Source organism: Carlito syrichta, unplaced genomic scaffold, assembly GCF_000164805.1.
Source record: "Carlito syrichta isolate Samal-C Ts95f unplaced genomic scaffold, Tarsius_syrichta-2.0.1 Scaffold47750, whole genome shotgun sequence".
In the NCBI taxonomy this organism is placed as follows: domain Eukaryota; kingdom Metazoa; phylum Chordata; class Mammalia; order Primates; family Tarsiidae; genus Carlito; species Carlito syrichta.
Window position 1 is genome coordinate 207,629 of NW_006991846.1, and position 25,909 is coordinate 233,537.

Sequence of the window (25,909 nt, forward strand, 5' to 3'; positions counted from 1 at the left end):
CAGCTGATTTTTTGATTTATAGTAGAGATGAGGTCTCGCTGCCCAGGCGGGTCTCGAACCCGCGGGCTCAGGCAATTCACTCACCTCAGCCTCCCAAAGGCGCGGGATTACAGGCTGAGCCACCGAGCCCGGCTTATTGAAGTCTTTTAAAAAAAAAAAAAACCATTCTCTTCTTGTCTCCTAGAACATTTGTTACCGATTATTTTCTTTATACAGGTTTTTTTCTTAGCTTATAATATACAGAGACTTCAACTTTCTTTGTCTTTCTTATCTCACTAAATATTACTCCTAAAACAGATGTGTCTACTTCTAATGTTTCAGCTCTCACCTTTCTACAAATAACTCTTAAGTCTGTGCAGACCCAGAAGTCCAGCAGTTGACTCATCTCCACATATCCCTTTAACACCTCAGACTAATTATTTTTCATGCCTACTAGATCTACTTTCTCATAATTTTTTAGTATTTCTCTTAATGACTCCTCTGTCATCTAAGCTGGAAACCCAGAGTCATCTTATATTTGTCCTCCTCCTTATATTTGTCTTACACATTCAGTCTTCTCTCACCTGTGCCCTTTCCCAAACCACCCCTTAGCCCCACCATCTTCAGTCGTGTTATCACCTCTCATCCGGGCAATTGAAATAGCTTGTAATTAGTTTCTCCTCTGATTTGCTACAAAATTCTCTGACTTACTACCTCTGCGTTGCTGCAGTTTGTTTCCTGATTCAGGTATGTGATATTATCTTCCTGCTCAAAGTATGATTACCTTTTCCATTTGTTCATAACAAAACCCCCAAGGTTCCTGTAAAATTTAAGGTCATTCTCAACTTGGATCCAGCACACTTTATAGCGCGTTCATTTAGTTCTCTCTCCTACTTCATCTCCACTTCCACAAATACTTTTGCCTCCCAAACCCTAGAGTTTCCATCATTTCAGACTATTCCTTTTGCCCCAGATTTGTCATATATTCTGTAACCATGAGAAAGAAAATGTCACTAGAATGCATTTAATTTTTCACAAAAAGATGTGATATATAACATAAGTACTTTTAGTGTTTTTTAAGCACAAACTAAAAACTATTAGTATTTCTTGTTTCCATACCTTTTCAGAAATGATATTTCAGAAATATCATTTATTTTCTAGACTACATTAATTTGACTTAATTATTTTGCAGTATACATTTTGCAGTACTTTGTGTGTATTTTGAATCTCAATATCATTTTGAACTCATAAATATTTATAAAGTATGAATCCCTATTACTGGGCATTCAGTTTTGAACACGTGGAGTAACATAAATAAATACCAGTGTAGTTGATGTTAATTTGAGGAATAAAAATACAAAATGAGAATTGTATTAGCTGTTACACTAAGAATTAGATAAATGTGTGTGTGATAGCAAACATCTAAAATTGTGCCCTAAAATGCAGTTTTGGACTCTGTAGGTGACTTGTAAAGTGGAGATGCGTAGTGAATGTTGAGTTATGCCGAATTCAGATCTTGTGTCTAAAGCTGCCTCTAATAGCATTACTGCATAGATGTGGCCCCAGCTACTTTCGCAGGATGAGTTTAAATAGCTCTTTTCTGGGTGAATGTATCATACTGAAGTTTTATTCCAGGTACTTTGGACATTGTTTCCTCTGATTTAAGTTGTTAAATTTGTTAGTTGCTGATAACAAATATGTGCTACATGTAGTAAGAAAACAGGTAATTCCTGTTCAGGAAATTTCATTGTTGGATTGTAACATACTGCCATGGATGAATATTCCATAGCAGTGATGAATAACCTGTGCTTTTAGTTTAAAGAAAATACTTCCAAAGCTTATCTTCTGCCCATACAAACTCATTTCCCCTACATAAGGAATAGGATAGTGTAAATAATGTGGATAACAAGGTGCATAGTGAAGTTAGAAGTGCTCATTAGCCTAATCTTTTTCCAGGATGCTTCTTACAAAAGTAGCAAGCTGCGAGATTATCTTAGTGCCTTTACTTTGTAGCCAGAGCAGGTGATATAGCCGTGTTTAATGCTCAAAAATCAAACAGTCTGCTCCGGACGGACAAATTTAAACACTTGTTCTGCTCTTTCCTTCCATACACCTGTACCATTCCATTGCACAATGTTTTCCTTTTCCTATGGTTGTTCCTGTATTTGTTTTCTTATTATACTATAAAGTCTTTGAGGATTGGAACCAGATCTTGTTACTGTGTGTCGCCGTTACTTAGCAAACTCTACCTGTGGGCATTTAGTAAATATCTGTTGAAACTTGTCTTAAAAACAGCTGAGGTGAGTGGATTGCCTGAGTCCGCGGGTTCGAGACCCGCCTGGGCAGGCGAGACCTCATCTCTACAATAAAATCAAAATATTAGCCAGGCGTGGTAGCACGTGCCTGTAATTCCGGCTACTCGGAAGGCTGAGGCGGAAGGATCGTCAGAGCCCAGCAGGTCGAGGCTGCGGTGGCCGGGAGTGGCCACTGCACTCCAGTCTGGGTGACAGAGTGAGACTCCAACTCAAAAATAAATAAATTAATTTAATTTAATTTTAAAAAGTTTTTATTAAATAAAGCAATACTAAATAACCCAAATATTAATCTCTGCAAAGTCTTACTAGCTTTACATTAGCCTTCTCATTCTTACTGGTTTGTTATTGCGTAATATTATGTTCTATATTTGCCTATTTTATTTGTTTTGTTTCAGGGATGTTATTAGAAGACCTTGTAATTTGTATGATTTCAAGTTTTGATTTTGTTTTATAATTTTTTTAAAAAAGTATAATTATTAGTTATTATTAATTTATGCATTTAAAATACTGTTATTCTAGTTACAGATGAATCCATCCCCTCTTATTCTGCAAGCGAAATACCAAGAAATGACAGTAGCATGTGGTCAAAAGTAACTGAGGAAGGAACAGAGCTGTCACAGCAGCTTGTGAGGAGTGGTTTTGCTGGAACTGAAGTAGACCCTGAAAATGAAGAATTTATGTTGAACATTAGCTCTCGACTACAAGCAGCAGTTGAAAAACTTCTAGAAGCTATAAGTGAAACGAGTAGTCAGGTAAGCTCCTTATATTGCTAATATGCCCTGAGTTTGAGGTACAGTATGCTCCCCACTCATCACCTGAATTAACAGATATTTTCAGTGGTTGCTTTTCAGCACTTTTAAAGCTTGAATGCATATGCATCTTAATGATCCCTTTTATTCTGTGAAAGTTGTATAGTATAGTTTATTTTATCCTGAATTCCTACATGGTCCTACTTCTTGTTTATTTTGTTTTTTGCTTATTACTGGTATATTAGTATTTAATTTTTATGATTTGTACTTTCTTTGATACCATGAAAACGACTGTTAATACTTTTTCTTTCTTGACCACTATTAATTACCTTTGACCTGGATCTTGACCAGTGTTAATACTGTGGCTGCTACTTGATTCCTTTGTAAATTATGGATAGTCTAGTCAGTGCAGTATAGTATTTGACTTTTGATAAGCACCATGAAAAATGGTAAATAAATCAGAAGTGATTGTTGATTTCTACAGGCTACTTGCTCTGACATACTATTAGAGAGAAACTTCTCTATTATCTCTTAATACTGCCAGCAGTCAAGTGTAGAATTTACTTGAAACATTCAGTTCCCTAGGCCAAGACCACAACTCATAACAACCATCTGTTTATGTGACCAGGTAGTGAGGTACAGTAAGAGCCTGACTGTGACATTTTCCAGATTATTCTCAACTTGTTACATACTAAATCAGCACTATGTTATTTAGCATTTACTGTATTGTAACTTAAATATCTCTGAACACATCATAAGAGCTTTGTGTAAAGCAGTAGCCCAATGGCAGAGTCTGCTCCAAGTTCCACCCTGAGCCAGCAACATCAACATCACTTGGCCACCTGTTCATATGCAAATACTTAAGCCCTACCCCAAACCTACCGAATTTGGGGACCCAACAACCTGTGTTTTCATTAGTCCTTTAGGTGATTCTGATACACACTGAAGTTTGAGAACCACTAATCTAGAGATTATTAGTATAATGTTCACATTGTGCTGGCTTAATTTTGAAGTGCTCTATTAATGCCGTCTATATAAAATGTTGAACTAGTTGTTGACAGTAGGCATAAATAGTTGTAAAATGAATTAATTCTTAAATAATATTTTAAGGTAATGGGAAGAAGAAGCTTTGTAAAACTTTCTTTTAAACTAGTTCAGTTATTAATCTTCCATGGATAGATGTTTAATGCCACTGATTTCTTCAGAAGATTCTCGTTAATAACTAAAATTAGTTGAACTTGATAAATATTTTTAGTAGTTTGATTGACAAAAAATAATGCTTAATATGCTTGTAAAATAACTGGTTTTCCACTTTTAAATGTGTCATTATTTGGTTCTTCTTTATAATAGAATACTTCCCTTTAATCTTGATTTTTTTTTGCTTATTAAAATCTAAAACAAAGTTGGTAGGCATTGCTATATCTTTTGCACTTGCATTGAAAGAAAAACTTAGGAAAATAGCTCTGTGCAGGATACTCTGAAACTAAGGGAGCAGCATTTGACATTTTGGGGTAAGGCAGGGACAAAGTATATTGTAAAACTGGATGCTTGAGATGAATAATTCAGTCATGCAGTAAAATTGTGAGTACTTATAACAGTTGCTATTCTAGACATTGCAAGTATAGCAGTGAACAAAATGGACAAAATCTCTGCTCTCAGGAGCTTAGAAGTTAATGGTGGAGACAAGCAGTCTATAGGTACCTAGTATGTGGGATGGTGATAACTGCTGTGAAGAAAAATAAAATAGGGGGAGATAAAGTATGATGAGGAAAGGAGCATTTTTTATAGGAAAATTAGGGAAGGCCTCTTTGATATGGAATATTCAAGTGTATTCCTTAAGGAGGTGTGGAAAACCACCGTACAGATAAATGGGGGAAGAAGATTCATTTGGAGGTACAGCAAGTAAGAAGGCCATGAAGTGGTAGTTTGCTTGCTTATCTTGTGACTGACAAAGAGGCCAAGGTGACTAGAGTGAGGAGGGTGTCAAGAATGTGGACGAGGAGGACAGAGTGACATTGGGAACCATCTCACAAAGAGCTTTGGATGTAATTATTGATGAGATGTGGAGTGATAAGGGACAATTTTAAACACTTTATTTTAAAATAAAGTTAGACTTACAGAAAAGTTGCTAAAATAGTAAAGAAAGTTTCCATTTACCTTTCATTCAGCTCCCCCTAATGTTAGCATGTTGCATAACTGTATTATAATTATCAAAATGAAGAAATTAAAACGGGTACAATACTAGTAATATTAACTAAACCACAAACCATTAGGTTTTCACTAGTTTTCCCACTAATGCCCTTCATCTGTTTTAGGATGCTTTTCAGGATCCCACATTTCATTTAGTTGTCACATCTTCTTTGCCTTTTCTAGTCTCTAATAATTCCTGAATCTTTATCTATCATGACCCTGTCAGTTAAAAAGTACTAGTCAGTTATTTTGTGGAATTTTGCTCAGTCTGGATATGTTGTGTGTTTTCTCATGATTGCATGGAGCTTACACATTTTTTATAGGAATATCGCAAAAGTGATGTGCCCTTCTCTGTATATCACGTCAAGGGACACATGATGACGTTGTGTCTTATTACTGGTAATATTAATCATCATTGCTTGTAGTTCCTGCTGATTTTCTCAACTGTAACATTACTATTTTTCCTTTGTAATTGAGAAATGTCTTGGGAGAGTTACATTCATATTGTGTGAATGTCCTATTTCTCCTTAACTCCCATCCACTAATTTTTGCATCCCTTTGTGAATCTTGCCATTATTGTGATGTTCTAATGGTGATTTTCTGTTTTCCTTTATTTATTTGCAGAATTCTCTATAAGAACTGTTTATTCTCTCACAAATTATGTATTTAATCAGTATCAGTGTGGACTCATGGCTATTTATTTTACTCTGTGGGTTATAATCTAATACTGTAGTTATCTGTTTTGTTCTAGCTTTGACACTGAAAACTTTCAGGTTGGCTCATGTGCCCATTCAATGCACTTGCATTTTTGAGCATCTATACGCCAAGAGGCTCCAGGCCCATCTTGTATTTTCCCTAGCCAGTCCTAGAATAAATGGCTTCTCCGAGGAGCCTATGTTTCTTCTTGGAGAGCCAAGAGCTAGGTACTAGATGTGCTCACTATTACTAGGATATAATTACTTCTAGGTCCTTTTAGTGGACAGTTTGAAGATATGTGTATGCATACTAGCCTTTGTATCTATATACATATATTTATGTGTCTCTCTGTATATCTATTAATACCTGTCTGTCTGTATAGTTTAAAAACCCCATAAGTTTATACGGATACCTCCAGATCCAGTCCAATACCACAGCATGCATTTACCCTTCTCCTTTTCCTTTATAACTTTGTTCTCCAAAAGTAAGAAACTAGGTTTTCCTTATCCACATTATTTTTACTTATTTCTTTAGTGTAGTATACATATAAAGTAATTTCAGAATTGCTAACTTACACCCTGTGAGAAGCAAATTTGTTAACTAGAGTGCAGTACTTTTTGTCTTTAGCCTTATAATATATAGTCAAGATACAGTTTTTCAAATATCGTAGGTTAACTCTTTTCCTCACACTCCTTCAGGGTGGTTGTGTTATTCATTTTAATATAATTAGACTTATTTGTTATCATTTTTATTCCATTTTGGGTTCACTCACATTCTTAATTCTTAAAATTTATATATGATAAAATTCATTCTTCCTGTGGACAGTTCTTTTCTGTTGTGACAAATGCATAGACTCATATGTCTGTCACCACAGTCATGATACAGAATAGTTGAATCACCACAAATTCTGTGGGACTGCTCTTTAAAAGTCAGCTCCTCCTCCAACCCCTGCCCTATTTTGCCTTTTCCAGAGTGTCATAAATGAAACCATACCTTATATAGTCTTCTGAATCTGGCTTCATTGCCTTAACAAAGTGCATTTAAGATTTATTTATGTTGTTATGTGTATTAATAGTTTGTTCCTTTTTTATAGGTAAGGAATATTACATTATATTGATGTACCACAGTTTGTTTATCCATTCTCTGTTTAAAGGACATATGGATTGTTTCCAGCTTTGCATCATTATTTTTGAGTAACATTTTTCAAAATGATCACTTTTAGCTATCTTGTTAAAAATAGACTGGAGTGGGGGAGGGGATGGGGAGGCCTGCAGGGCAAAAGCATAGAAATTAGTTACAGAAGTCACTTGCCCAGGTTTACAAATTAGGTGGTAAAGTTAGAATTTGAACTCAGGCAGTTTGTCCTTAACCACCACAATTTCTGCCCTCTGAAAATGAAAGGAATGAACCTGTCAATTATTACTGATAGGTCATGTAAATTAAAGACTGAGGACTGGATTTTGAAATCTGTGGGTCATTGATGAGTTTACAAGAGCAGTTTTAATGGAGTAGTGGAAGTGAAAGCCTGATTCAAGAAAGAATAAGAGGAAAGAAAGTAAAGATATAAAAGACAAGTAGAAGTGTATAAAAGACAGGGCAGTCAAGAAAAAAATTTGTGATAAAAGACAGCATGTTGGTGTAAATTTCATCAGCCTGATGTATTTAAAGAGCTATATAGATAGTTTTGGGTTAATTTTTTGTTTTCTTTTGTTTTGTTTTGTTTGAGTTGGAGTCTCACTCTGTCGCCCAGACTGGAGTGCAGTGGCTGCTCCCAGCCACCGCAGCCTCGACCTGCTGGGCTCCGGCGATCCTTCCGCCTCAGCCTTCCAAGTAGCTGGAATTACAGGCGCGCGCTACCACCCCTGGCTGATTTTTTAATTTATTGTACAGATGAGGTCTCGCTGCCCAGGCGGGTGATGAACCCGTGGGCTCAGGCAGTCCACTCACCTCAGCCTCCCAAAGGCGCGGGATTACAGGCTGAGCCACTGAGCCTGGCTGTTTTGTGTTATAAATATCCAGGGTGGACCATGGGAAACTGGTGGAAGCTGAGAGTAGGAAGATAGGCAGTGGTCACATGTCAAAGTTCTTATAGACTAAGGAGTTTTAACTTCATGCTGAAAAGTGTGGGAAGTCATTTTTAATGGGAAAGAAATACCAAATTTATGTTTTAGAGAGATTTCTGAGGCAGCAATGCAATGAGTGAATGGGCAGGAAGATGGTAAAGAGAGGTGCTGAAGGTACAGAGAGATAGGACTCTTAGAACACTACAGATGAGAAGCCATAAGATCAAGTTAACACAGGAGAGTTGTGACTTGGAAATTAGGAAGTTTAATTTGAGGGGATGTGGAGATAAGGAAGAGGGGAGGAAACCAAGTACGAATCCGTGAGTGACCAATTCGTGTTGGTTATTTCACTTAGAGGATACAAAAGAAGTGAATAATAAGTTCAATTTCACATAAGCTGAGATGGAAATGCATGGGAGGGGTCATCCAAGGAAAGATGTTTCCTAGTGTCTGGTGTTTGGAAAGGACTAGACTGGGAGTTGGCATCACTTAAAGGCATTTGAAGCCATGGTTTTAGAGAGTGTGCAAAGTACTAATTTTTTTGTGCTGGTAGAATGCTAACATTTAAGAGAATAAAGACTGAACACGATAGCTCACATCTGTAATCCCAGCACTTGGGGAGACTGAGGCAAGAGGACTGCTTAAGCCCAGGAGTTTGAGATCAGCCTAGGCAACATAGCAAGGCTTCATCTTAAAAAGAAAAGAAAAGAAAAGAAAAATTAGCCAGGCGTGGTGCTGTGGAAGAGGCAGGCAGTATGCCTGAGTACAGGAGTTTGAGACTGTGGTAAGCCAAGATTGTGCCACTGTGCTCCAACCTGGGTGACAGAATTAGACATCGATTCAAAAATAAATAAAGAGAATAAAGATAGATGAGTCTACAAAAGCTATTGAGAATAAGAGGTGAGAGGAAAATCAAGAGAGTAGTGTCATAAAAGCCAAATGAGTTTGCAGAAGTGTCAGTTACCACGGAAGGCTCAGGGATGCTGAGGATTCAGTGTTCATTGGATATTTCAGTGGGTATCATCCGTGACTTAGCTGTGAACAGTTTTATGGAATGGTGGAAGAGGAATTCAGAATTTAATGAGTTAAGGAAATAAATGTGAAGAAATAGAAATAGCAATTTCATGCCACTTACCTCTGTAAAAAAACAAGAGCACAGTAGCTTTAAAAGCGCAAGTTTAAAGGTTAGAATAGTTTTTGTTGATAAGCAGTGGAGAAGCTGAAGATATGGGGTGCGGGGAAAGGCTTTGTGGAGCCAGCTCCTTGGAGTAGGGGAAGATGGAATCCAGAGCCAGGGGGAAAGTGTGGCCTCCAATATGATGTTGGAGAGAGGGATTCTGTAGGTGATTGTGGGCTTATGGTTGCGGGTAGGTAAATTTCGTTGTCAAGACCCCAAAATCTAAGTAAGTGTTGTTGAATATTCAGAGTTTTGGGTTTTTTTGTGCAAAACAAACAAACAAAAAACAGGCACAGGGTCTCATATTGCCCAGGTAGTGTCAAATTCCAGGACTCAAGTTGTCCTCCTGCCTCAGCCTTTCAAAGTGCTGGGATTACAGGTGTGAGCCACTGTCTTGGCCTGAATAGTCCAAGTTATTTCTGGTTTTTTCTTTTTCAATGATGTGGTTTTATGTGTTGTGTAATTTTAGTGGAAGATACATGATTAAACTTTGTACTTAATTTTAAGATTTTTGGACTGCTTTGGGTTCTACGGGTACGTTCTGTTTATTTTTGTTTGTTTGTGTGTTTGCTTTGAGTTGGAGTCTTACACTGTCACCCTGGCTGGAGTGCAGTGGCATGATCATGGCTACCATAGCTTCAACCAGCTGGGCTAAGGCAGTTCTTCAGCCTCAGTCTTCAAAGTAGCTAGAACTACAGGTGCATGTCACCACACCAGACTATTTTTTAAAAATCTATTCCAGAGACGTCTTGACAGTTTGCCCAGGCTGGTTTTGAACCCCTGGGCTCAGGCAGTCCTCTTGCCTCCGCTTCCCAAAGTGCTGGAATTACAGGTGTGAGCTACTGTGCCTGCTGTTATATCCTGTTTCAATAAAATAATTGGTAACATTTTATGAAGAATCAGTGCATTGAATGAGTATCTGCCTTATAGACTGAGTTCATAATATACGTTAAAGGAGTATTTTACTTTATGTATTTTATTTGAGTGGTGATTTTCCCAATGGTCTGCCCAAGTTCATATAATGACACATTTATTATGATGGATTTTAATTCTTTTGCCTGGACAGGCGACTATAAAATAAGATTTATAGTCAACATATTGGTAGTTTCCTATTGGTTGGAATAACTTTTATAATACAAGGCAAAGTGCTTAGCGACTACCCTGAGGCCCTGAGAAAGGTAATCTCTAACACAGTCTTTATTCAGTAGTCTCTTTGTGGTTCTGCAGAAAAGTTTTCTTTGAAAGATGGTTTCACAGATTCTCGACTCTTGGATTAGGTATAAATAGAAATCATTTTGATCTATGGGAGTGGTCTTTCAACAGTTAGTTGTCCAGAGTCTAGAGGTATTATTAATATTTAGAGCCATAGGAGGTTGTTACCAAGAGATTCTCTCAGGTCTTGGAAGAAATTAATGAGTAAGTAATTTATTCCCGTGGAATGATTTTTCACTTCAGGAAACTTATGACTTTACTAATTCTCATTATTTGAGAATTATGATAGTCAAGATACAGTTTTTCAAATATCGTAGGTTAACTACGATATGTCTCTAAAAAAAAAAACTGTATGTCTCTAAAAAAAAAAAAAGCAGTCTGAAGATACAAAACAGTAGTATAAGTTAAGATTTTGTTTTATTATTGTGGTGTTTTAAACATAACTGTAATCACTGGGATGATTAATGAGGAAAAACTGGTTAGATGGCTTGACATTATATGATTAAAGTAAATTCTCTCTTGTTTGGGAAATGTAACTACACTGCAAATTTATAGCCCTTAAATATACATTAAAATCTTAATTATCTGAAACCTAGAACGATTAGCTAGTTTGGATAATTAAAAGTATGTTCTTCTAAAAATTGAAGTAATTCAGTTTTATCTTTTTGATTGCAAAAAGCTGAATGTGCTTTTTAAAATGGGAAGAAAACAGAAATGAATATAATTTGAATTATTCTAATTCAGAGTTTTCTTTTTGAACATCAGTTAATATTATCATCAGTTAATATGCTGTGGTTATGAGTGCTGTACTACACTCTTCTGTATCATCTTTATCTAATACTGCTTTTTTGAGTCTTCTCCCCACTCCCAATTTTATTGTTTTATTTGTGGTTAGTTTCTTACCTTGACCTATATTCCTAGATATAAGAGGATACTCTTAGGGCTTTTTGTTTTTCATGAATGGAAGTAGTTTTATATGACTTGAAAAATGGATGAAAACAACAGAATATAATTTTAATTATTTTATTGCAAGGTCATCTTTGTGAGCATCAATTAATATAATATTCCATCAGTTAATATGCTGCTGTAATGAGGGCTGTTTGCTTCATTCTAAATCATCTTAATCTTTTACTTTTTTTGAGTACTTTTTCCTTTCTAGTTTTTCTCTTTTCTTTGTAGTTAGTTCTTACCCTGACCTGAATGTTACTGTTTATAAAGAGATATTTCTTTCTGCAGGCTTTTGTTTTTGCTTCAAGTAAGAGAAATTGGACACTAGATTTTCCCTCTATAATCTGCAGAGGGAGCAGAGAAAGTATTCTAAGGGGTATTTGATATACTAAGCATGGGTCCCACCAGTCCATAAAGCTCAGCAACTAGGATATTGATAATTTATATCTGCAGAAGCCTCTCTAAAGTCACGGTTAGATGACAGTGATGAGATTAGGCCACTGTCTTGTTTAGGTGTTAAGACATCTTCACAGATTCATTAGAGGGTTACATAAAAAATCCGAACAAGTAAGCATTTCTCGTTGCTGAATCCAGACATACAAGAGGAAGCTGCTTCTCCCCAGTCACAAGCCATCTCCCTGTCAATTCTGGGCTTTCTGTAGAAAATGTCATTTTCTCAGTTCTAATTAGTTTACCTTGCAGGGATTGAGTACTGGCTTTTCTCAAAAACTATATTTAGTGAGGGTGGATGTAGACTGGATTTTTATTATTACCTGCTTGCCCTAGTATGGGTTTTTCCATTTAGATAAAGGCTTTGTGAGTTTAGGATATTTGGTTACTGGACAGAAAAAGGATACCAAAATGAAAGCTTTTTCCCTTCTTTAAAACAGCCTTCATTATTGAAAATATTTTAATATTAAAAAGTAAGTTTATCTTAATTCTGAGTGGATTATTGATTCACTATTGCACAGGTTTCTAGAGCTACTAGAAGGCTATTACAGACAACTTAGGCTTTTAAGGTTTAGTGAGGGTTCATAAGATACCTTAATTGATATAATTTTCAATTGGCATATACAGTGCAGCTTTATACAAAGCTTTTTCTTAGCATGCACTATAAGCAGTGTAGAAATAGATTATAACTAAACTATCTGTTTAGTTTTAGTGACTGCTTGAAAGATGAATAGTATTTCTAAGGAAATATCAAAAGGAAATTATGATTTAATTTTCCAGAAATAATTTTCTTTGATATACTTGAATAACTGATTAGTAATATAGATTATTCATATACACATGAGTTTACATTTTTAAATTAAAGCAGTTTTTTAACAGGTGGAAAGATACTAACTTATCTTTAAAACATTATAAACTGGTCTGAATGCCCTTTTCAAAGGTCTGATGTGAACTTGGATCCTGTTTGGCAGGCTTTTTTGTGGCTGTACTAATTCACATTCCACCTGTCAGTGTACATATAGGTAAAGACATTAAACCACACCCTTTGTTCTGACCTTTTCCTCAGGGGACACTGACTAGAATCCTTTGGCTCAGCATGAGAGGCTATTTGAGTAGCTCAGTCCAGAAAAGCTTTTCCTTTTCAATGGAGTGAAGCTGTAAGAACAAGGGGAATAATGTTGCAGCTACATTTCTCAAGACTGCTACTATGGAGATTTAAAACTTGACCTTCCTTGCCAGGTTCTGCTTTGAAGGCTTATTTATTACCACAGATGTTTTTGATACAGGAAGCCATTTTATTGCTCAATGAATTTGCTACTTATATTTTCGTTCTTGTATTTTTTAAGGATTTAGTTTTTCCAGTTAAAAAGGTGGTTTTTGTTGGCTTGTTTGCTTGATTGCTTTATTTTTTCTTTTTTTGTCTTTTTTCGGATTTCTTTGGAGAAAGATTAATAGAGATCTAGCTTTTTAAATTTGTGACTTTTTTCCTTGGACCTTCCCACTCCTTTTATTGTTCAGTGTCTGAATTAATTTTATGTTTACTTGTTAGTGCTAAAAAAGAAATTTTCATACTGCTATGGTATATCTTCATGAACTAAAAAGAACTTTTTAATGTAGTAGAAAACTGATTAAGCAAATGAGGAAGCTTGGCAGCTACATCTTCTAGGATGGATTCTTATAGGAACTATTTGACAACTGTCAAACTCAGCTCATGGCTGGAAGAACAAGATGAAGACATTTATGAAGTTGAATCTCGTGTGCCTTTACCACATCCTTTTCCTCTCTGTGAACATTTGGATGAAAATAATTCAGTAATTGTTAATATTTCTATTTTTCATTTTATTCATAAAAGAAATGGGCACATATTAAAGCTTATTTCTAAGATATCACTGCCTACCCCTCCTTATTCAGTAAGTATTAAAAAATTCATGTAGTTTAAAAACTATGTATAATGTGAATGAAGTCTTGAGTGTCTTTATTAAGGCTAAATGGAATAGAACCTTGTTTTGTTGTTGTTTGGCGTATTGCTGCTCATTCATCCAGGATATGTTGAAGGGCTAAATTTGATCTAAGAGCCCCAACTTGGCTATGTTTTTAATTACAGAAAGCAGAATGAGATAATATTACATACCTCCAATGCCAAGCAAGTTGTTTAAAAAGACTCTGCTTGACCTTAAAGTTCTTGCTTTTATATATTTATGTTGCCAGTCATGAGTAAAAATGGAATGATTATATTTGAGGAAATAGGCATTATGATACCTAAAACAACTAAGTGAGTTGTCATTGAGCCAATTAGGAAATGTTTACAATCATGTGGCATATTAACTATGTTTCTGACAAGTAAAAAAGGAAACTTGGATACTAATTTTAATTTTATTGTTAACAATTTGAGGAACTTATTTTCTGTTTTTCATATGCCTACAAATTTTGTGGAACAGCACCCTTTAATGCTTTTTATGTGATATGTATTTTATAAACATTGTAAAGGATAAGAGTAGCATAAAGATCTCTGCATATTTAGTATATCAGGTTTATTTGATACTTAAATATGTTTTGAATGATTCACTACAGGTTACTCACTATAATTAGAAGCTATTCAGCACTCTTTATGACTTTCATGGCATTAACTATAATATACTAGCTAATATTTAACAAACCAGATGGTTTTCAGAATAGTTTTGTTACCTCTCCTGCAACTTTTATACTAAAGCGTCAGAATATTTGCTGGTCCTTTATACACTTTTAATGCAATGATGTTTCTTAAATACTTTTAAAATGTTGAATATGAAATCTTTATATGCTTCATATTAGAATAGATATGAAATCTTTATATGCTTCATATTAGAATAGATATTAAAAATAAATGATACCTTAACTAGATGGAATAAATTTTTTAAAGTCCGAAGTATTTAGATTACCATTTAAAGGAATCTCTTAATCCCAATAAAGATGAGATCATCTGCTACTATAATAAATGAAATTTGTTTGCTGTATTTACTGTATTTGATTATTCTACCTTTTTTGGTTTTATTTTATGAAACTGAAGTTTTTTCTTATGGTTTTTATGGTAAATATGCAGTATAAGGCTGGTTAAATCTTTTAAAAAGTAGAACTTAGAAGCAAATACTTATTTACAGTAAATTTGAAAAGAAAAAAATTAATATCCTTTTTAATTATATGTATTCAGTAGGCAATCATTATGTGATGTACAGAAAAACAGTATATGTATATGTAAAAGCAACTGGTATATTTTTAAAACATGGATTGTGACTGTAAATTCAAGAGAGTAGTATATAAATTAGTTCACACTTTATGGTTATGTTTCTTTATAATAAAAAGTAATATATATTCACATTTAGAAGAAAAATACTGTTTTGCCAGTTTAAAAAAAAGTAAAAATATTTGTAAAGTTTTATCCTTTTTGAGGTAACAACATATTGTCACAAATATTTTAAGAAGTAATTTATGATTTAAAATTTATGTGTAATTTTCCATTGAATCTTATGTGTATATTCATATTGTTTTCAAATGCTAAGTTGTAAATGATATTTAAGGCATCCCAGTGCAATAAGAATAATTGCATACTGGACATTTTAGAAATTGATTTAGAGTGACCACAAAAAGCTTTAATAATTCTAAAATTCATTTGCTGTGGTAAATACCATAGCAGATCTGAAGAGCAGAAGTCTTTAGTTTCAGAATAAAGTATTATTAAATATTATACTTTTATAATATATTACTGATATCTGACTATAAATTAGAAACCACTACTTTTGATCATATTTGTTTTTCCCAACACTGTCTGCCTGGAGATATATTTGATCATATTTTAGGCTTAAAACATGGTGGTACTATCTTGCTGACTCAGAGTACTTTATGTATAAATTTACAAATTCTTATAACATTGTTGTGAACTTGTTACTAATATATGTTTCTTTCTAAAAATTTTGGACTAAGTACTAGAAACATTTGAGCTTATTTCCCCCCCTCAGGTAATTGTTTACACAAAAAGGGATAAGCAAGTACTAGTACTGATAATCAGAAACCCAGAATAGTAAGATAGAGACAGTGCTTTTCTGCAATTTCATACAGCTGATGCAGTAACAGTGACTAAATCAGAAAACTTTGGCCTTGAGTCTGTACTACCATCTTAAAAATTGTTAAGAATGTAGTTACTGTTTCTGAACCACAATTCTATTAAAGAAAAAAAAAAGAATGTAGTCAATGTGTATCATAAACTATGTTTATAGTTCATGCTTCCTCTACATTCTAAGCTTTTAAAAGTAAGTTTGATATTCATAGAGTCTGTGAAATTCAAATATTCTTGAGTTTCACAAATGGACAGAAATATAGTTTTTAGTTAAAGCACATGGATTATAAATGTAATTTAATTGTGTTGCGCCACTATGAGTTTAATTGATGCCATTGTATTAATCATGTATAATTAAATTCCCCCCAGTATACAGTAGATATTGTAGGAGTCCCAATCAATAAGTATTAAATATAAAAGAAATAAAGTGTATCATAGACCACAGTTACATAATTTCTTTAGCAAACAGAGTAGAAGCCTGTGCTTTATTAACATTATATATTCCTTTATATGATAGAATATACATCTGTTGATTTAAAGTGGTTGATTTCCAGCAAGAAAAGTATATTCTTTTGTCCAGTAAAACTAGAATTCATCTCTTAATGAAAAACTGCACAACTAATCTACTTGTCTACAATGACTTATCCTACTTGCCAATATTAGCCTGTACTGGGAATATTTAAATGACTGTAGTTCAATAATTTAAAATCCCCCTTCTTTGAAGTGCTAATGGCGAATGACACTAGTATTTCCACACTTTATCTTCTTCCGTGTATTCTTTTCCTCCTTTTTCAGCTTGAACATGCAAAAATTACACAGACAGAGTTGATGCGTGAGTCATTTAGACAGAAACAAGAAGCCACAGAGTGCCTTAAGTGTCAGGAAGAACTGCGAGAGCGTCTTCATGAAGAATCCAGGGCCAGAGAACAGCTGGCTGTGGAGCTCAGTAAGGCTGAGGGTGAGTACTTGGCCACTGACAACTGAGGGTAGAGAAAATTCAGTCTTAAAATAGAGATTTTGATGCACAGCCAGGCTTGAAAGCTACCAGTCTATTCTAATTTAGGGTGACTGTTTCAAAGTTGTTGTGGTTTGTCTTCAAGGTTCCTTCCAATTTTAAAAAGAGTTTGTATATATATTTGTGTATTTTTGTGTGTTTGTGTGTGTGTGTGTGTGTAGAGAGAGAGAGAGAATATATTTGGTTATATAAGGAGTATATAGAATTACTGGAAATAATAAAAATTTTAGAAAATACATATATGGATGATAGTAAGTCTTTACCATAATCTCACCATCTTAAAACAGCTCTTGTAATTTAAAGGTGGGAAAACTGAAACTAAAAGATGTGTTATATTGTTTAAAGTCACCATTAAATGATGATTCTAGGCTTCAAAACTCTAAAGCCATGTACTCTTTTTCTTTATGCTGCTGTTGTGGGTTTTGGCCTACTAGAATTACTTAAAATACTCTCTAGTATATTTAAAATTCTCTAGTATATGTAAAATGTGATTCAATTCACAAGCATCTAATTTATATTAAACTTTTCAGTAACCTATCTATTCATATCTGTTTAATAAAATAATTTAAACCTATATGATGTCATACTTTAGTATAGCAAAGTACTAGAAAGTTTAGAAAAACTTTATATTTATGCACAATGGCAAACAAGAAAAAAGGCTACATTGAATGTACCGTATTAAAGACTAGTAGCTGCAGTCAGCAGCAAATTCATTCAATCCTTTTAATAGGTTGGAATGATTTAAAATTTTGTTTATATTAAAACCTAGTGGTTAAATTTGAATTGCATTATAATTCCATTCTCTGTTCATTTTATTTTATAGGTGTTATTGATGGCTATGCAGATGAAAAGTCTCTTTTTGAAAGGCAAATTCAGGAAAAAACTGATGTAATAGATCGTCTTGAGCAAGAGTTGTTATGTACAAGTAATAGATTGCAAGAATTGGAAGCAGAACAGCAGCAACTTCAAGAAGAAAGAGAATTACTGTCCAGACAAAAGGAAGCTATGAAAGCAGAGGCTGGCCCAGCTGAACAACGTGTGTATTTTCAGAACTTGTATAAAACTTTCCTCTAGTTTAAAGTAGCCTTTTCTCCTCTTTTAATGCTGTTATTCATGTATTTTGTACAGATATTTGAAAAATCATAAGAAAATCTCCCTTATAGGTGAATGTCTTACTAGTCAATGTTGCAGAATCAGGATTTTCTTTTTATTTTTCCTTTGGCAGATGTTAAGAGGAAAAGATAGTTCTTTATTTATACTCAAACCTCAGCCTCAAGAGAAAGCCACAAATAATAAGGCAGGATATTTCTTAAACTGTATAAGATTTAGTTCTTTTAATAGAGAGGCTGCAAAAATGTATATTTGGATTAAATAACTAAGAGCACTGACGTGGCACTAGGCTGACTGAGCGGGTAGAGTGGATTTTGACTTGTAAGCAGACTAAATTGAAAAGGTCATCTAAATAGGAGTTCATAGAATATTTAAATTTACAAATAGCCTTTAATTTTTCCTTAAATTAGAAAGTAAGTAATATCTTGAAGTTCAAGTTTTTTGTTAAATAGTAAAATGTCAGTCTTTGTGATTTTTAAGTTCTGCTTATCATGTCATCTCACTTTTATATTATACATGTAGTTAATTATAGATGTGTAGTTTCACTGATTTCATTTTATCAATTTAGAAATACAGCATGCATTTTTGCAGTATGGTGAAATTATTTGGCGGCTCAAATTAGTTTAACACAGGTTTAGGGCTGGAATTTTTACATGTGGAAAGAATACATGCCATAGATATTCAAGAAATATTGGAACTTTTCAAAATATTAGCAATTATAATAATCAGTGACTTCAGATTTTGCCTTTAGTGTGTGTGTATGTGTGTGTGTGTGTGTGTGTGTGTGTGTGTGTGTGTGTGTGTGTGTGTGTGTTGTATGCATTATCCTATTTCAGGAAATAGAAGACATATAAATTATATTTTTGTTGTGTTTTTTGTTTTTTTTTTCTCCTAGAACTAGTAGATGCTGCAGTTGATGCAGCACCTGGAACAGGTGTGTGTATACAATTGCGTGGCCAATTTGGGTGATAGACTTACAACTCCACTGTATGGGTGATTTTGGATTTTCAACCAACTAACATCTCTAATTTTGCAGTTTTGAAATTGTGTTTTATACTTACAGTTTCTCTTAACAATGTCAGAACACCTTTTCTTAGCAATAAAATACATATTTTTATTGAAATTAACAGCTGAGATTCATAGTGACCATCATCTTATGATGTCTGTTTTGCACAGAGCTTAGAAATGTTTTGATTTTTCTAAGGAAATGCTGTTTTAAAAAAAACAAACTTTTTCTTTTACAAATATATTAAACTCTTAAAATCTACAAGTTTTCAAAATGCTCCTAAATCAATATGCAAGATGATGGTAGCAAAAGGATCAATAAAGTTTATTAAGAGTCTTTATAGTTGATGTACTTTTATATTAACATCTAATATAAGTATTGTTTTAAAAGGAAAGCTGTTTTCTACAGATTCCTGAGTACATTGGTGGCACACCAGTTAATTTAAAGACTCTAGGGATATATTCTTTCCATTTTCTACATTACAGGATTGTTTTACTTTTGCCATACATACTTTACTAATGTGTTCATAATAATAATAACTACTAACACTTAACCTAGTGCTTACCATACCCCAGACACTGTTCTTTGCATATATAAACTCACTCATTTAATCCCAAAATAAAGTTGAGAGGTCAGTAATATTATTATCCCCAGTTTACATATAAGAAAACTGAAGGACAGCCAGTCAGGTGTCACAAGTGATGTAAGTTACAGAGCTAGAATTTGGACCCGCGGTCTGCTCTTAAGCACCATACCACACTGCTTATTAGACATTTCCAGTTTCCCTTGATTGACATATGCATAAGCATGTAAAAGCAACTCAGGAATATGGCTCTAATAAGGATAAAGACTAACAGGAAATTTCTGTTATAGTTGTATTTTTTTTTCTGAAACTCTTATTTGCCTTGGTTAAAGATTTACAGTGCTTGATGTTCATGTGTATTTTGTGTGCATATAAAATTGACTTTATAGGCTTGGAGTGAATTGATTTTTGCCTGAGGTAGTGAAAATGGTGAGTTTGTTCTATGCTTGAATTTAATTGGACTTTATTCTTCTCCTAATAGTGAAAATAGGTTTTTTTTGTCATTTGCTATGTTATTTTCACAAAAATATTATTTCTAGTGGAAGGACATATTCTTTTTGTTAATTATGTATAATATTACCAATACTATCTTGCTTACTTATGTAGTAATATGTTTAGATTTTGATAATTCCATAAGACAATGTTTGCTTTTTCATGTGTATTTAAAACAATTCTCAGCCAGATACTGTGACTCACACCTGTCATCCTAGCACTTTGGGAAGCCAAGGTGGCAGAATTGCTAGAGCCCTGGAGTTCCAGACCAGCCTAGGCAACATAGCAAAACCTTATCTTTACAAAAATAAAATAAAAAAATTAACCAGACATGGTGGTGAGTGCTTATAGTCCCAGCTATTCGGGAGGCTGAGGAGCGAGGATTGTCTGAGCCCAGGAGGTCAAGGTTGCTGTGAGCTGTGATTGTGCCACTGCACTTGAGCCTGGGCAACAGAGTGAGACCCCAGTGTAAAATATATATATATATTCTCTGTCTTTTATGAAGGTAGAATTTCGACATAGTTACAGGTGCTCTCATCATCAAAATATCAGTCATTGAGATTTAACTCATATCCTCTTGCATTTATATATAGAATTACTAGAGGAGACAGAAAAACTCATGAAAGAAAAACTAGAAGTACAGTGTCAAGCCGAGAAAGTGCGTGATGACCTTCAAAAACAAGTGAAAGCTCTAGAAATAGACATCGAGGAGCAAGTCAGTAGGTTTATAGAGCTGGAACAGGAAAAAAATGCTGAACTAATGGATTTAAGACAGCAAAACCAAGCACTGGAAAAGCAGTTAGAAAAAATGAGAAAATTTTTAGATGTAAGTATTCTCAGTTTGATTGTTGATTTTCTTAGTAGAATGCTACTTGTGGATTTTAAATAATGAAAATCTTTTGCATAATGTTTGATCGATTGTATATTCTACAAATTATTCAAATTTTTGTTGTGCAGCAATCAGAATTACAATCAGTACAGTCAGACTATGAATAAGCCCTACCAGTTAGCCTTTCCAAATTTAGTGTTAAGAACCTCATCGTATAACCAGAGGCAGAGCAGGTAAGGATCCTAAGATAATGAACCACCACTGCTTCACCTTCAAAAGATACACCCAGGTAGCTATGAGTGTATTAGAATGGGACTGGAACCATTGTCATGCTGTTGTGTTCCAAAGAGATGTTAAGTCTCCAGTTTCACATGGATATTTTTTCTTTGGGGCTTTATTTAAGCCGAATGTTTTCTCCATAGATTGGAGAATCAGATTCTTACTCATCTTATAATTTTCTGGTATAAAATGTAGGTTAGGATTAAAGAAATTTATTTACCAATTTGTTTCACTTATTTTATAGTAGTATTCCTCCTTTGTTCCAAAAAATTTAATTCATTTGAATGTGAATATTTTTTTCATTCTGTGTTTATCATTACTTGAATTAAAAAAGAAATGTACTTCAAATAATATTTAAATACTCAAATTTTTGTTGAAGATCCCAAATAGACTATATACCATACCAAAAAAAAAAAACCCAAAAAACCACCTATCTTTTTAGACCTTTGTGGTTTGGAATATACCATGGCTAATCAGTCCTTTGTCTTCAAACAAAACAATTTTGTCTTCAGACAAAATTAACCTGTAATTTAAGTAAGAGAAATAATAGCCTCACCAAATATTGTTTCTTCAGTTACTATTAATATTATTATTTATGTATTATTAAACTTTAGGAGCAAGCCATTGATAGAGAACATGAGAGAGATGTATTCCAACAGGAAATACAGAAACTAGAACAGCAACTTAAGGTTGTACCTCGATTCCAGCCTATCAGTGAACATCAAACTAGAGAGGTAAGAACTTAGCTGAAAGTGCCTGCTTTATGGAAATTTGTATCAAGTGTAAAATAAAACGCATATCATGAAAAACATAAAAGTGAATTTTGTGTATTGTATATGTCTTCAAAATCAGAAAATAAAATATTACTTAACATGAGAAGGTCATTAACCCTAAAAATTGTTTGTACTGAAATTTGGAATTGTTCCCATTCGTATATATCTTCTAGCATTGTCCAGTTAAATAAACTTTCCTGCTTATTTCTTTATTCCCATTCTCAACAAAACTGATCAAAAAGTATCTGTATTCACTCTTTGCTTTCCTGTTTCCCATTCTCTTCTCAGTCCACTCCAGTGATGTTTCTCCATCCCTTATATCTCAGCGGGATTTGTACTCTCTACTCCATTTAAACTGTTCTTGTGAAGGTTGCACAGAGCCTCATGACTGTATAAAATAATCACCTGTTTTTCTCCATCCTACTCAACCATTCAGAGGCATTTATTACAGCCTTCTTCCTCCTCTTGGCTTCTGTGACATACCTATTCCCCTGGTTTCTCTTCTCTACTGTTTTTTTCCTTACCTAACCAAAATGAATGATGTTGTACCTCAAGATTTAGCTTTGGGACCCTATTTGTGTTTTCTTCCCAGACCATTGTACATAAATGACCCCAAATTTGTAGCTCCATCCCTGATTTCTCTTTTGAGCTACAGCCTTGAATATTCAGCTCCCTACTTTATCTCTACGTATATATCTCAAAATTAACATGTCCAAAAGAGGGCTCTTGATTCCTGATTAGCCCCTACCAGTGAAAGACAAGAATGAAACATGTTCCTTCTTCTTGCTGAGACCTAAAATTACCCTTGCTTCCCCTCTTTTTCTCAACTCCTACTTCTAACACATTGGTGGATTAGGTTGCACTACATCTTTCCATTCTTTCCACTTCCATTCATCTCCTTAAATTCTAGTTGTCAGGGCTGAGTGCAGTGGCTCATGCCTATAATCCCAGCACTTTGGGAGGCAAGAAGAGATTGCCTAAGCCCAGGAGTTCAAGACCAGCCTGGGTAAATTGGCGAGACTTCATCTCAGTAATAAATTTAAAAATTAGCTGAATGTAGTGGCACATGCCTATAGTTCCAGCTGCTTGGAAGGCTGAGGCAGAGGGATAGCCTGAGCCAAGCAGGTCGAGGCTGCAGTGGCCATGAGCATGCGACTGCACTCCAGCCTATATGACAGAGTGAGACTCTGAATCAGAAAAAAAAAAAAATTAAAAAAGGTAACTTCTAGTTGACATCATCATTTACTTGGATCATTGTGGTAGTCTCGTAACCAGTCTTCCAGCTTTTTCTTTCTTACCACAACTGTATATTTTCCTCATATAGAAACAATCAGAATTCTACCACATTTACCAAATGAATACTACATGAATGAGGGAAGAATCACTATATATATTTCTAAAGATTACTTGCCATGGTGATAAAGACATTGTGCTTAGGGTAAAGCAATCCCAGTTTGTATCAGGGCTGTACCATTTAATAGGTATGTAACAATGACATGACCTCTCAAATCTCTGTTTATTCCTTTCTAAAATAGATTGCAATACCACCCACATAATAGGAGTGTGTTGTTCTGTCACACAGTGAACACTTAATTTAACGAGTATTATTTCTGGAAACCATTTTTATTTCAATTGTAATTTCTGTGCAGTTTACTTCATTTAATTTATCTAGAAGAATTGCAGAGTATAAAGTGCCTTTAAACTCACTGAACTAAAATGCTAACCTGCTAGAGTACTATAAAAGTTGTCAACCCTCTCCAGTGTGTAGCTATTGCCCTGTTCTTAACAAACATATTTTTAGCTTTTAAAAAATAGTTATTTGTTGTAATTCAAAAGAATATTTAAGCTCTATAACTTAGACTATCATTTGCTTTTACATAGTTTTCTTGTATTTAAAGAGGTTGATCTGCCTCATTCATGAAGCTTTAAGAAACTAACAGAATGCACATATTTGCTTTTTTCCAGGAACATTGTAATCCATTTATGTTCTCCTTATCTTCCAGCTCTGAGTCCTGATTTTCTCAGGATCCAAAAAAACTAACTGTAGTTATATATTGCACTATTTCATTGTATCTATTTTGTTACTTTTTCTCTTGATCTCACTCCAAGTCTTAGTCAACCTGCTATTGTTAAATTTCTCCTCAGTGGCTTCATTGCTGTCATCCTTGAACCTACAGCTATAGTTCAGCTTGCACTCTTTTAATATTTTAAGGAATAATTGTTATTTTCAGGTAACTTCCTCAAAGTATTTCACTGAGATAAAAGAGAATTCCTTTATTTTTTTACCATCACATCTAATCTCATAACTTTATATTATAATATACCAACTTATATTAATCCTTCCTGTGTTTTTATGTCATGGAACCATTCACTTGAAGGGACTTGCATATCAGTCTTAGAGAATAAGTCCTGGAACACTCTATCATTTATTTTTGGTAGTGGAGAAACCAAAACTAGGAAACTTTCAAGACACAGATCCCTTTCACCACCTTGCATCCTTATCTCTATTCTGGGAAGAGGCGATGTGTATGTTGAAAAACCTTTCCAAGCGACTGTTAGCAAAATATAATCCACGAAATAATTATTTGGGATATTTTATCTCACACAAGATTAAGTTAGTACTCTGCAAATTTGTCGTTGTTATTAGGTCTCAGTGTGGTTGTGCTACTAAATAATACAGCATTATTTAAAATGCTACCTTTTTTCCTCTTCCTAGCTGAGAAAGTCTTAGTCTTTAGAGAAAGAACTTTTTAAAAAGATTATATGAAAGCACTATTATTTCTCTTTTACTAATGTTGCTCAGTTTTACCACTTTGGAAAATGTCACCTTTGTTGGAGACAGTAGTTGCTGTCCTTATCTAAAATGTAATTAGCATAGCATTTAAAAATAGTTTTTGAAAATTTTGTAATAATTGCATTATACTTACTGGTTTAGCATCCAAATCTGAAATGTTCCCATGAATATTTTTTTGAGAGCCATGTCTGTGCTTTAAACATTTTGGATTTTGATCTGGGCATGGTAACACGTACCTGTAGTCCCAGCTACTTGGAAGACTGAGGCAGGAGAAACACTTGAGCACAGGAGCTTGAGGCTAAAGGGCACTGCGATCATACCTGTGAATAGCCAGTGCCCTCTAACCTGGGTAACACAGTGAGACCTCCATCTCTTAAAAACAAAAGTTGAGAATTTGGGAGCATTTCAGATTTCAAATTAGGGATATTCAACTTGTAGTTAAGAACTGGGTGAAAATTTTTAAAGCCATATTTTTGACTTTTTACATTTCAGGTTGAACAGTTAACAAATCATCTGAAAGAAAAAACAGACAAATGCAGTGAACTTTTGCTTTCTAAAGAGCAGCTTCAAAGGGATATACAAGAGCGAAATGAAGAAATTGAGAAACTGGAGTTCAGAGTCAGGGAACTGGAGCAAGCCTTACTCATTACAGACACTTTTCAAAAGGTGGGATGTTTTATTTGAGCTAACTTTATTAAGCGTTTTCATGAATATCAGTTCTTTTAAATAAAAAATTGTCTGCTTGATATTATTTACTACATAATATGTCTTTATGCCCTTGTTGACATCATAGTAATTTGTTTATTCTTATTTCCTACTATCATTTGCATACCTTAGTCCTGAGAAAGGAAGAATAGTTGAACCAGAAGAATTAATTACCCTTTTAGCCATCAAAGTAGCTATGTGAAAAATTGACACCAGTGTATGGAGATTTACCGCAGACTAAGAAGTAATGAAATCCATCTCTATTAGACTGAAGAAAGCAAAAATAAATGAAAGAAGAGCAGGATAAAAAGCTTGGGAGGGTGGATTGGGGATTCCTTCATTTTATCTGAGGAATGAATTTTCAGTATCAAAAATTCCTATTTGAATTTATGAAAAATACATTTGAAAAAATATCTGTAACCTTTTGATTATTCACTAATTTAGATTTTCTACT

General features: G+C 34.2%; 1 protein-coding gene across 3 annotated transcripts in view; it reads left to right on the forward strand.

Moving 5' to 3' along the window:
- The window catches only part of AKAP9 (A-kinase anchoring protein 9), a 164,415-nt gene that overhangs the window by 102,328 nt on the left and 36,178 nt on the right, over positions 1 to 25,909 (forward strand). For all 3 annotated transcript variants that reach the window (XM_008048614.1, XM_008048619.1, XM_008048626.1), the window contains 6 exons: positions 2,814 to 3,046; positions 16,665 to 16,827; positions 17,708 to 17,920; positions 20,669 to 20,901; positions 21,798 to 21,917; positions 25,243 to 25,416. In XM_008048614.1, coding sequence (XP_008046805.1) covers positions 2,814 to 3,046; positions 16,665 to 16,827; positions 17,708 to 17,920; positions 20,669 to 20,901; positions 21,798 to 21,917; positions 25,243 to 25,416 — 1,136 coding nt within the window. The remainder of the gene's footprint in view (positions 1 to 2,813; positions 3,047 to 16,664; positions 16,828 to 17,707; positions 17,921 to 20,668; positions 20,902 to 21,797; positions 21,918 to 25,242; positions 25,417 to 25,909) is intronic.